General features: G+C 44.8%; 1 protein-coding gene across 1 annotated transcript; it reads left to right on the top strand.

Annotated features, from left to right (window-relative positions):
• The first annotated feature begins 12 nt into the window (after window positions 1–12).
• LOC131092232 (cytochrome b-245 chaperone 1) lies at window positions 13–11,323 on the top strand. The gene is made up of 7 exons (XM_058038853.1): window positions 13–110; window positions 2,163–2,293; window positions 3,362–3,403; window positions 4,649–4,722; window positions 5,624–5,720; window positions 7,529–7,673; window positions 8,662–11,323. The coding sequence occupies exons 2-7, from the start codon at window positions 2,209–2,211 to the stop codon at window positions 8,789–8,791; spliced, it is 573 nt and encodes a 190-aa protein (XP_057894836.1). The 5' UTR covers window positions 13–110; window positions 2,163–2,208; the 3' UTR covers window positions 8,792–11,323.
• Window positions 11,324–13,261: the final 1,938 nt, after the last annotated feature.

The following is a 13,261-nucleotide window of genomic DNA, read 5'->3' on the forward strand; positions in this document are numbered from 1 at the left end:
CCCAAAATGGCCGCGGGCGCCTCCGTCCATCCCTGAGGCGGGACCAGCGCTGAGGGCGCGGGACGCGGAGGCGGCCGAGGATCTTTAGAAGGCGGCTGGAGGCCGGGCAGGTACCGCGGGCACGGGGCTGGGTGAGGGTGAGGGCGGCCTGGGGCTCCCCACGCGCGGAGGGAAAAAAGCCGCGGGTCGGGTGGGTTATGGCTGGGGAGGGTCTTCCCCTCCCTGAGGGGGAAACCACGCTGGGCTGGGAGCAGGTGCAGGCTTGGGAGGTAACAAAAATAAGCTCTGTAAAGAAAATTCACCTGATGTGTGGTCCTGACTTGATGGCCGCTGGTGGTGAAGATTTCAAGGGGTGAAAATTTCAATTCTTCCAATGGGTTTTGCTGGCTTGCCTTCAACCGAGAGCTTGGAGGAAGCGTGAGAATGTTATTTTGATGCTGGAGATCAGTTCATTGTAAACCAGACAAATTCAAGCAAAATTGAATTTTTTAAGGACTTAGCAAGAGCAGCACAAAAATACCTCTTTCTCTGTGTTCTGGTAAAACTTTAGTATTTGTTTTAGGGTGCATTTATGATTTATTTATTAAATGTAACTTTAGAAGCTGCTTTGCTGCTTTTTATTCCAAGCAACAGCCTGTGAGAGACAATGCACTGATGTTGCGTGTCCAACATTAAACCAAAACTGGCATTTGCCTGCTTGAACTTCCCTAAATTATTCTGGGGAGGAGATACCAAAGGTTGCATTAATGGACTTGACTGATAAGTGTGAGAATTATGTTCTAAGTAGGGTGTAATATTTATAAAATACACTGAGATTTCTGCGGTGATTTCGATGTGTTTTTTAACTTGGATTTGGTACCAGGCAGGAGAAGGCATTGTGCATGCTGAAGTATTTTCCGGTGTATTGAGAACAACTCACAGGAGTCATTTGAAAATTAAAATTTGATGCTTGACATCCGGAGGAGATGGAGTGTGTCTCATGCATAAGTGCTTTTGGCTCTTTCGGTTTCAGATGCTCTCAGATGTGTTGCTAAGAGATTAAAATCAAAGCTGTGGGTGCTTTTTGTTTAACTGAAAAGACCTGGCTGAATCTGCTCCCCTGGAGCTTTGTATCCAAACTCCCAGAATTGCAGGAGCATATTGTACCCAAGAATATAAGTAAAGGACTGAAAATCACATATTTGCCTTTTGTGAGAACTTGGATGTGCTCAGACCTGCTCTCTCAGTGTTATACAGAACCTGATGAATGTTGGCATTTTCTTGAAACCTGTTATCTTGGGCAGCTAACAGCAGCTTAATGCCAGCCTCCTTGAGCTGGTTCTGTGGGACAGGATGCCCAGGGAAGTGGTGGAGTCACCATCCCTGGAAGTGTTCAAAAATCCTGTAGGTGAGGTGCTTCAGGACATGGTTTAGTGGTGTGCTGGGTTAATGGTTGGGCTTCATGATCCTAAAGGTCTTTCTCACCCTGGATAACTCTGATTCTGTGCTGTGAAACAGTAAAAATATACTGAAAATGCTGCATGGGATTACCCAGCTCTTCCTGGTTTTAATTAGTGCCTGGCCTTTTAGTCTCTGCTGTTTCTGCCTGGGCTGAAGGGATGGTCTTGTTGAGGACAGACAGACATGGTTGTTGGAAGCTCCTGGTTGTGTTCCTGAGGTGCCTTGGAAGCTGGGAATGTGGCAGTGCTTGGCAGCAGCCCCTCCTGGGGTGCAGAAGGCTGCACTGTCCTGCCCAACTCCCAGATTGACCCTTCACACACCCTCTGAGCTCACAGGAGAAATGCTGTCAAGAGATTTCCATTCCCCTTGCTGTTTTATCTGAAGGGCTGCATGAATTAACAACAACATTGTTCCAGCTCCTTGTTTTGCACATTTTTCTTCCAGAATCTGATTATAACAGAAAAAGACTTTTACCCCTAAAATGAGAACTTTCTTCCAGGAATTCACATTCCTGTTGTTGTTATGCAACTCTCGACATGACAGTTTTACTTTGTGGTTATTTTCAGTGTTCATATTGCTCTTCCTGTGAAAAAAGACTGTTCTTACCCTGGAGTATCTTTTATAGTCTAGATTGAGACTTGGTAAGTCCTGGAGGGGGAACTGGTGGAATTGTCAATGATTTAGAAATTTCACCTTTTTTTCTTTTTGTTTTTTTGGTGCAGTGAGGTTTGATGAGTCAGACTGGGCTGTTGGGAGCTGCTGTTGAAGATGTACATGTTGGTTGAAAAACGCACAAATTCCCATCTGCACCTGAAGAGGTCACCTGGCATCCGCTCCTGGTCTCTCTGTGTTGGTAAGAGCACAGCTTTCATTCCAGAGCTTGCTGTAAGGGAAGAGGGTCACAATAAACTCCTGAAAGAGCCCCTGGTGAAATCCCTGCCTTTCCAGGCATTTTCCTTTCCAGAGGAGGAGAGATTGGGCTCTGAACTCTTCCTTTCCATAGCCACTGAATGAGTGTGAGGCCTCAGCGTGGCAGTTTCGCTGTGGGACTTTCAGTCTCATCTGGAGAACCTCAGAAGCTCATGGATGGAATTTTAAGGGAGTCCTGAAAGATCAAGAACAGAAGGTTTATTATGAAATGTGAAGCTTCTGAAGGGGGTTTTGCTTGAGAAACATCTCAGTTTGCAGGAGTGGAAAGCTGCAGCGTGACCATGCTGGGTGTGTGGGGTTGGTGCTGAGCTCCTGAGGACTCTGTATGAAATGGGAAGTCATACAGGATATTCTGAAAGGCATCTTTATAAACACCACTGAATATGCAGGAAAAATAAACTTGTTAGGATTGTACTGAGAGAGCTGCTGGGGAAAATCTGGTATATCCTGCTTTCCAGCTGAGATCCCACTGCAGCAACACCGCCTTGTCAGTGCTTTCAGGGATGTGGTTGAGAAGATCTTTGCAGTTGCAGCAGCCCCTGGGGCATGGGGCACTCTTCAGCTGCTTCCTCCTCTCTGAGAGAAAGGAGCTGGCAGTTTCTGACCCAGCTTTACTGCAAAAGTTGTCTTTTGGCTCCATAGAGCACTTAAAGGGGAAAATAACCATTGCAAGGTTTGTGAGCCCTCCAGGTTGTACTGTGCTGAGAGGAACTATGGTGTCATGGTTAAACTGAGTCCCTCTGAGCTTCTGTTCCCAACTGTGTCACAAAATTTTTATTTCTGACTCCAACCACTGTGCTTTTAATGCCTCTGCAGGATGGAAGCTTTTTTTAATACTGAGAGAAAAAAAGAACTTGACTTTCATATAGTCATATATGTTGCAATCAGGTTTGTCCTGGTTTTGAAAAGTGATGTTTTTCGTCAGGGAATTTTAGATGTTTTTTAGTTATTTGTTATTTATTTGTCTTAATTCTCTCCTATTTCCTCCTAGGAATAGCCTCCATAGGTTTGGCTGCTGCTTATTATAGTGCAGGTAATGCTCTATCACTTTTTTGGGAATTATTTCTTTGCTGTTAATCTGTTTTTCATGCTGATGACTCCTCTGCAGCTTCTGTCTGGCCCTTCAAAGGCAGTGGAGGTTCCTCTCCCCCTTTGTGGTGTGAATATTAAAACCAATAATAATTGTTGCCTCTGTGGCTTACTGTGCTTTAGTGCTGTATTTCTTACTCAGCCTCCTTTTCCATTTGCAAGTATTTTTAATAATGATATTGGTACTCAGTGGCATTTTGTACTTTCAATGTTTTATAAATGTGATTAGCTGCTCCTCACAGCTCTCCTGGGAGGACATGTAATGATTATTTGACACCATAATGAAATGATTGCTTTGCCTGTGACGGAAATTCTCTGTTTCTCTGGAAACTGTCAGATCATCACTGGCAGAGATTTACTCATCCCAGCACCTTTAGGGATGAGCCAGCTTCTGCTGCTTCCTCCCCCTGCAGTACAGCAGCCTTTGCACCAAATGCCAGCTGTCTTTTCATCCTGGAAGCTGCCCTGGGATTCTTGTGCTGCACCCTGTTAACATCAAATGTTAAAACTTAAAAGTGTGTAGGAATGTGCTACCAATAGAACCCACATATTTTTATTTCAAGAGAAAAATTTAAGCTGCTTGAGCTGCCAGCTAAATCAGCCTTGTTTTTCTTAAGACATTGCAACAAAGTTTTCTGAAATCTCAGCACAGTTCTGCTGTGCCTTCAGTTAAAAGCCTGAGTGAGCAGATTATTCAGGCTGTGACATGTAAACATTTCCAGGACATGAAATGCAAATGTTTGTTTGTCAAGAGGACCAACTGCTTCCTTTTATGCAGAAACATGTTTCCTTGATTGAATTTTCATTGTCCTTATCCTTGTCCTCTGCAGCACAAATATTTGATGTTTGACTGCAGGTTGGCAGTTTTGTGAATGCCTTTTAAGATGCCTTTGTACAGAAGAGAAAGATGTGATGTTCCAGCCTTGCCAATAATACAAATGCTTATAATTCTGCATGGTTTGAAGCCCAGTGTGAATGAAGTCTCTGAAAAGTGTGAAGATTTTCTGTATTTTCATTCTGGGAAAGAGCTGTAAAATAGCTTGCAGTACAACTAAAAGCAAAAATGTTCCATCAGAGAAACCTTTCCTCCTTTTCTTGATTTTGAAGGGAGCATGTTGCTTTCAGGATTGTTTAAATACCAGAGAAGGAGTAAAAAAACCTAAATTTATGCATTTTTTACATTGTACAGACAGCTTGGCATGGAAGCTCTTCTACATGGCTGGGTGTTTCTTTGTGGCAGCCCAGAATCTGGAGCAGTGGGAGGTAAGATGCTGAGCTCAGGAAATGAGTAGGAAGCACTTGGCAGATGCTGATCCCAAACAGACAAGTTCTGCTTTTGGTTTTGGGGAAACCCTCTGGGTTGCTATGCTGGGACTAGAATTAGGGCAAGAATTCTTGGATTATACAAGCATAAAAATGTGAAGCTAAACATTTGGGTATTTTTAAGGGGAGACTTGGTCCAAAATGTACTCTCTTGTACAACAGAGGGAAGATGACCAGGACATTCAGCTGCACAAATGATTTTGAAATTATCCTTCAGGCTAATGACAGAGAAACCACTAAATAAGGGAGCTCTAAGCTTCCAGGCTCCTCAGCTTTTTTCCTCTGCTTTAGAATTGTGTGGATGTTGATTTGAGAGCAGTAACCCACCTTGTCACCCTGCTGACCTGAGCTGTGTTAGAACGAGCAACTCACCTAAAGAGAACAAGATCCTCTTTTCATTGATTAATATGAAATTTTATTAATAACCCATATCATTAATATTCATTTTCATTGGGATATTTGAGGTCTGTGTAAGCCTGGCCAAATGAGCACAGCACTGGGATGTCAAATTCACTAGAAGTGAGAATTATAGGAATTACAAGTTAGTGTTCAAATTTAATTCCAGCTTTTATTACTTGGGGAATGTGGCAAGAGGGACAATGAACCCATTTTAACTCCTTTCTAGAAGTCACACCAGAGATATGGTAAAATTTCTATTAAAACCAAGAGCAAGATTGTGATTTTCATGGTCTGGTAATAGAGGAATGTATCTCTGTCTCTCTCTGAGTATTTTTCTGTTACCAAGATTATTTTCCAGTGGAACTATTTTTATTTTACTTTGAGGCATAGCTAGTGATGGTGTTTTCAAGAAAATCTTAATTCTTATTTTTCAATTTTACAGGAAGCTGTATTTGATAAAAACAAGGGAACAATCTGCCTAAAAACATTCAACCTCTACAAAAAAATCCTGACCTTGTCAAAAGGAGGCAATGAACAAGGTGAGAAAGCAGCATCTGTGGTAGGAAATGTGGTGAGCAGCAGAAGAGATGGATGTGTGCCCATTTAATGGCTTCTCTGGAGTTCTGTACTCAAATTAAGTCACATCTGCTCCCAGATCTGCTTTGTTCCCAAGCAGCAGATGTAACAATCTGCCTCTCTGGGCCCAAATGCTTTTTCTCAGTGTGCTGAATGCATCTTGTTAATTATTTTAATCCAACATAAGTAGGCCTACACATTGCTTTCCCTAATAATGTTAGCCATTCCTTTGGGATGCTAATGTGTTTACCTTGCTCTTGGCTAGCCTGCTTGGCAGCTGGGGCTGGTGGAAAAACTTCAATTTTGGAACCAGAAGTTGAGATTTCTGTAATCTCATCTGCTTTGGGGAGCAGGCAAAGGTTTGATAGCATATGCAAGCAGGCTTGTTCCATCCTGCAGTTACAGAATATGCATTTAAAGCAGCCTGAGCAGGAGGCTCAGTTTAATACATGATCTGATGGCCTTGGGCTTCCTCTTGGACTCACAGAAGCTGCAGTTTGGTCTGTGAGTTGGGGGAGTCAGGGTGGTGAGTTGGAAGCTCTATTGGAATCTGGGATCTCTTACTCTGTTGCAAAAGTAGGATCTTCTTCTATGGCAGAACATCTAAACCTGAACCTGCCAAACACTCAGCCCTGCACACAACTGAACTGCACTGAATCTTGTGACTGTCACCCAACAGTCCTGACACACACACAGACACCTGGCCCTGGCAGGCCAAGGAAACAAAACACCATCACTGTGGGTAAACAGTCTCCATATTGCATCCTACTTTTGCACAAACACAGGCACAGCAAATGATAAGAATTGTTTTTCCTTTCTCTGAGGTTCATAGAATGTGAAACCCAGAAATATTCTTGGGAAGAATTGTGCCTTGCTTTTCTCTGGGAAGAGAAATGGGGCTACAGGGAGACAAAACAATTCCTTCTCTAGCTGGGGACCAAGGACAAATGATCCAAATCTCAGGCCCAAAGAGCATAAAAAATGTGGACTGAAGAGAGAAAAACAAGCAGGATGGGACTGGATGAGCTAAAGCTGCAATTGGACAATGAACTTCAAGATGCAAATGGAGCAGAACTTATAAAAGTGAGAGAGCCCATGACCAGTTGTGCATTTTGTGACCATTTTGGTTCATCTTGGGTGCAGCCCTGGCTGGGCTCTTGTGCTGCCCAAGGTGGATCCATGGAGGCCTTTTAATAAATCCCTAAGAAGAATGAAGTTATTCTTTAGCTCCATCTGGTCTCTGCTCTAGATCAGCCTGCACAAGGCATCAGTTTGGTGCTGCAGGAGTGCCCTGGCTGTGAGGGATCACAGCAGCGGTGCCCCAGAGCAGGGTCCCTCTGAGGATGAGGGAAGAGATGAGGATCTGACTCCATGTTTCAGAAGGCTTGATTTGTTATTTTATGATATATACTATATTAAAACTATACTAAAAGAATAGAAGAAAGGATTTCATCGGAAGGCTAGCTGAGAATAGAAAAAGAATGATAACAAAGGCTTGTGACTGACTGAGACAGTCTGGGCAGCTGGGCTGTGATTGGCCATTAATTAGAAACAACCACATGAGACCAATCCCAGATGCACCTGTTGCATTCCACAGCAGCAGATAATCATTGTTTACATTTTGTTCCTGAGGCCTCCCAGCTTCTCAGGAGAAAAAATCCAAAGGAAAGGATTTTTCATAACAGTTGTCTGTGGCAGGGTCCCTGTGACCCTGTCAGCAGTGCTGAGGGTTTGCAGTGCTGCTGAAGCTGCTGTTGTGCCCTCCCTGCAGTGGTGGCCGTGCTGAGCGAGATCCGCGATGTGAACGTGGAGGAGGAGGCCGTGCGCTACTTCGGGAAGGGCCACCTGGTGGTGCTGCGCTTCGTCACCGGCTTCTCACACCCGCTCACCCAGAGCGCCGTGCTGGGCTGCAGAAGGTGCAGTGGGGACTTGGGAAAATTGGAATGTGGAAGGTGGGGATGCAAATCATGTGGGTCAGTAATTGCCAACTGTTACTGATGCCTCAGGTTTTAGTTTTTATATTTTTCACATTCTGTGCTGCGTTAGTGTGGGGGGTCTGAGCTTCATATGAGGGGATGGTGAGCTCTGTGCACAGAGCAGGGAGACAAAACAATTCCTGCTCCAGCTGGGCACCAAGGACAAATGATCCAAATCTCAGCCCATGAGCACAAACAATGTGGACTGAAGGGACAAAAAACCCAAGAAGGCTGGGACTTCATGAGCTCAAGCTGTAATTGGACAATGAACTCCAAGATGCAAATGGAGCAGAACTGATCAAAGTGAGAGACCCCATGAACACTCATCCATTTTGGTTCATCTTGGGTGCAGCCCTGGCTGGGCTCTTGTGCTGCCCAAGGTGGATCCATGGAGGAGATCCTTTTCATAAATCCCTGCTTTATTCTTTAATTCTGTCCAGCCTCTGCTTTAGGTCAGCCTTCCCAAGGCATCATTATAACTAAGCTCAGTTTTTAGACTTGCTGTTATGACCTTGTGTTACTCAGTTTAACCTTTTAAACCCCATAATGTTTCCATTTGCAGACATTTTGCTAACACCATCTGTCAGGATCATGTTTAAATATCTGAGATCCCTTTAGTGCTGCATGTCTGCTGGAGTTGCCTTTCTGAGCTAGGCAGTGGCAGAGGGGTCTTATTCTACTTTGCAAACATTTAGTGTATTAGTTAGAAAATTTATCTTAAGCATTGATAATAAGGAACCTTGCAGCAGGGAGTGGGAAAGGACTGATTTGTTCTGATGTGGAGGGAATGGCTTGGTGTGTCAGCCATACCCTCTATGCCCATATCACTTTCCCTCCAGGCAGTTATTCTCAGGAATTAGCATGTCTGCTCTTGTCTTGTCAGCACTGCAGTTCCACTAACTCTTCCATTGTTTCTTCCTTCCCACAGTGATGTGGAAGCAGTTGCCAAACTCATTACGAGTTTTCTGGAACTGGACAGAGTGGAGACCCCACAAGATTTCTCCCAGAGCAGCGAAACAGAGGCAAGTGATGCAGATGAACCACAGGGTAAATACTGATAGTCATTGTGAACTGAAGCAAGCAGAGGCTTTCACACATCTGGAAAATATTCTGATTGTTCTTCAGAACAAGAAACCCCTCACAACCTTGATCTGGGCATTTCTCAACGTGTGCATTTACAATGGGTGGAATCTGTCTTAGGGCCCATTGTTCAGTGCTAAACTGCTTCAAGACCCTGCATGTGGACACTGCTGGCTTTTGAACTTTTGTCACCTCATCAAACTTGTCTAGGAATAGTTATTTATTAATGAATTGGTTTGAAATAATTGCTTTTCCATTAATGAAGATACAGATGTGAGCTTCTGCTTACTGCAAACATTTGCTGCAGGTACAGTATATGCAATGTAGAAGAGTTGAATTTGTAACTCAATACACAAAGCTTTGAGGTTTCCCCTTTAATATATGCAATTAGGAGATGCAGAATAGTGGCACTTTTATGTTCTCTACTACTGACTTGCCACTGGATATCTGTGGCAATTAAAGTCTGAGTGCCTCTCTTGGAATTTTAAACATCAGGGTAATCAACTTGTAAAGGTGTCTTAACTTATCTCAGACTCACCAAGGAGCCATAAATAGCAAAGGAAAAAGGATCATGATGAAACTTCTTTGGGATGCTCTACCTTAATCCTGTTCTGTTTCACTTGTGGGCAGGACAGAGCAATCTTTTTCTAGACCTCAATGTTTACTATTTAAACTGTGTATTTAGAAAGGAAGCAGGGACATGTTTAACTTTAGGTAGGGAAAGGGCTGATGTCAAACAAGGTGGTAGCTTAGAGTTGTTGAGTATTTCCTCACTTGAAATGATACCCAAGTGCTAAATAATAACTTTTTTTAAGGTAGGTAGCACAGACTAAATGTCTGACTGTGTTTTACTCCAGCTGTGTGGTGTCCTCTGTTCTGACCAATGGTTTCACAAATAGTTCAAATATGCATTTTTTCAAGGTATTTCTGAAGTAAAAGCTACCTCTGTTAGTCAACATATTCTCTGTAGAGCTAGAACTGCTTCATGCTTACATTAACATGTCAGTACAAGAAAGAAATGTCAAAAGCTGCAAGTTCCTTCAGCATGCTACAGCTGCTTGTACTGAAGGTCACTAGGTTTTATTTAGGAATCTTATGGTCTTTAGACCTGGTTTAGAAAATCTGTGCACAGTTACATCTAGGAGATGTGAACAGGTACGAGGTAACTGTGTTCTGTGCTTTCACAGTTGGCCAGCAGCAAATGTCTCCTGGCAGCAGTTCCTTCAGATTTGAAAGAGCCTGTGTTCTTGTTCCCAATCACTCTACCTCTACAGAGAGAAGGCTCTGGAAAGCTTTTGGTGGAAGGCACATCCTGTTGTGAGTTCAGTTTGGTGTGAAGCTGAGCACAGGTTTCCCTTCCAGCTGTCACACCCAGGCTGTGAGCAGAGGCTGGGGCTGTCAGGGGAAGGTGCTCACACTGCAGCAGGGCTGGTGGCTGTTGGTGTAGCTGCCTGCAGCACAGAACCAGGTCTGTTTCCTTTAAATAAGGTAAAAAACTTGTAATCATGTCAGGTATCAGCACAGAGCTCTGCTAGTACATGTTCCTCAAAGTCCTCTGAGTTGTTGGGGTGATCATGGGGCTTTTGGTGCCTACCCCACACCACTGGAGCTGGGAAGCTGTAGTATATGAATGTGGGAAAATCAGGTTGCAATTAGCTAAATTTGCCTTTATTCTCCAGCACAGCTGTAGGCTAAGCATAATCATCAAACCTGTTTAAAAAATACTGCAGGGTGTAACACTTAATGTAGAGTTCCTCATTTTAATCCACTGTAATGTACACCCTAGGTGATGCTCATTTTAGAGAGAGGAGGATGAGATTGGGGAGTTGGAGAACTCTTTTTCCCCACAGTGTAAAATGAGAATGGTGAGTGTTCTAAGGACTTCAGCAGGAAGTTCTGTCCTGTATGTCATGGTGCAGTGTAAGCACAAGGGCTCAGCCTGTGCCAGCTGCTGCTCTGTGCCAAGGATATTCAGAGGGCATTGTGCTGTGCCCTGCACTTACTCTGAGCCCGTGGAGTGGACCATGGATAGCCCGGACCAAACTGCCCTCAGCCTCAGCTCTGCTGGCTTTCATTTGGATTCCCATGACAGCTGACATTCCATGGAAGATGTAAACCACACTGTAGATCTCCAGTTAAAAATCAGCTTTTGAGAGGTCCATCTGTTGGTGTGACCCTGCACTGCATCCTGTGTGTGTCTGCTGCTGAGCTGCAGTGCCTCCAGCTTGCTGTGCATTCATGGTGTTTGATGCCTACACTGACAGACTATGCAGTACCTTAGACAAAGAGACTAAAAACAATGTCAGGAAATTGAGACTATAGAAAAGGGAATGACCTATAGTGAGGTACAATGTAACTTGAAATACATCCTGTGGAGTGATGTCTATGTTGGGTTGGTGTCAGTGATCACCTCTGCAGAGGTGTTCAGCAGTATCCTCCTCACTCCTCATTACCCTGCTGTGTTAGGCAGGGCAGGGATGGCTGCACCATGCACTGTGTGCCTAGGAGGAATATTGGAGCAGCTGGTGCCATCCTCTGGTGCCATTTCCATGTAGCATTTGGCAGCTGTCACTGTACCAGCAAGTCCAGTTCCAGTGGGAATCTGTGTTCGGCAGTCTGAGCTGGCAGGATGGGCTCTGGGGATGTTCTCAGAGCTGTGTTCTGCAGGATGGGCACTGAGGATGTTCTCAGAGCTGTGTTCTGCAGGATGGGCACTGAGGGTGTTCTCAGAGCTGTGTTCTGCAGGATGGGCACTGAGGGTGTTCTCAGAGCTGTGTTCTGCAGGATGGGCTGTGGGGATGTTCTCAGAGCTGTGTTCTGCAGGATGGGCTGTGGGGATGATCTCAGAGCTGTGTTCTGCAGGATGGGCCCTGGGGATGATCTCAGAGCTGTGTTCTGCAGGATGGGCACTGAGGATGTTCTCAGAGCTGTGTTCTGCAGGATGGGCTGTGGGGATGTTCTCAGAGCTGTGTTCTGCAGGATGGGCCCTGGGGATGTTCTCAGAGCTGTGCTCTGCAGGATGGGCTGTGGGGATGTTCTCAGAGCTGTGTTCTGCAGGATGGGCTCTGGGGATGTTCTCAGAGCTGTGTTCTGCAGGATGGGCTGTGGGGATGATCTCAGAGCTGTGTTCTATAGGGCAGGATGGGCTGTGGGGATGATCTCAGAGCTGTGTTCTGCAGGATGGGCTGTGGGGATGATCTCAGAGCTGTGTTCTGCAGGGCAGGATGGGCCCTGGGGATGTTCTCAGAGCTGTGTTCTGCAGGATGGACCCTGGGGATGATCTCAGAGCTGTGTTCTGCAGGAGGGGCCCTGGGGATGTTCTGGCAGCTGGGGGGCTCCTGTGGGGACGTGTCAGGCACTGCTGGCAAATCCACCCAGGAGCTTCTGTGGCACTGATCATCTGAGCCTGGCAGGGGACACTGCCCCAGTGGTAGCACAGGCTGATGGAGGCTGATGGGCTTTTCTCTTGTTTCTCTCTCCACATGTGGAGCTTCTTGCCCTCCAATATCATTTCTAGCTGGAAGACATGGCCAGATGAGTGCAGTAACAGTGCATGGACAATTCACCTGCAGTTGCTGTTGCCATGATGTGGCTGTGGCAGGGTCTGTGCCCTCAGCACAGGGTCCACTCTTCCCTCTTTGGACAAATCCTTTCTCCTTCTCCTTTTGTGCCACTTGCCACCGTTCTGCTGGAGGATTTCCTGGTTTTCCTTACTCCTCAGTACACAGAGCCTGACATGTGCTTGCTGTGAAGTGACTTGGACTCAAGGAATGACATTGAAGACTCATTTTGGCAATTAGGTACTCATTTAGGAAATTCAGTACTCCCAGGAGACTTTGTACAGATGTTCTCATGAACTTCTGCATCTCAGGCTGTCTCTAGAGACCTGGGCCTGACTTAGCCATGATTTAAAAAGCTGCACAGCAGAGCTCAGATCAGCTCTAACACCCAAACCAAGCCCTTTTGTCAGCTCCTTGCATGGCTGTGCTGGGATGGGACTGGGGCTGTGGCTGCTGCACTGCTCTGTGTAACCTTGGTGTAACCTCGGTGTAACCTCATATTCCAGTACTTCACAATGAAATATTCCATTCCTGGCATTAAGTGTGCAAATCTCAAAGAAAATCCAAATATTTCTAGTTGAGATCTGATTTTTTGAGCTGTATTTATGAAGTTACACAGGTACCAAAACCTCAGCTGGCTCCCATAATAAATAAAAAGTGCTAGTTCTGACAGTGTCATAGATGGCTGGGAGGCAAAAATACTTCTGGAAAATGTTTAGAAATTGCCTTTTTTTTTTTTACTTTAAAATTGCAAGTAGAATTTCAGCAAGGCCTTGTTGTGTTGTCTTTTTTTTAAAAATAATGTTCATTGATAAAATCAACTTTGATAACTTGTTTTGCATCGCTGTAGTATTTTGTATATTGTTTTTAATTAAAATTATTAAAAAT

The sequence above is a fragment of the Melospiza georgiana genome, chromosome 21 (genome assembly GCF_028018845.1).
Source record: "Melospiza georgiana isolate bMelGeo1 chromosome 21, bMelGeo1.pri, whole genome shotgun sequence".
NCBI lineage: Eukaryota > Metazoa > Chordata > Aves > Passeriformes > Passerellidae > Melospiza > Melospiza georgiana.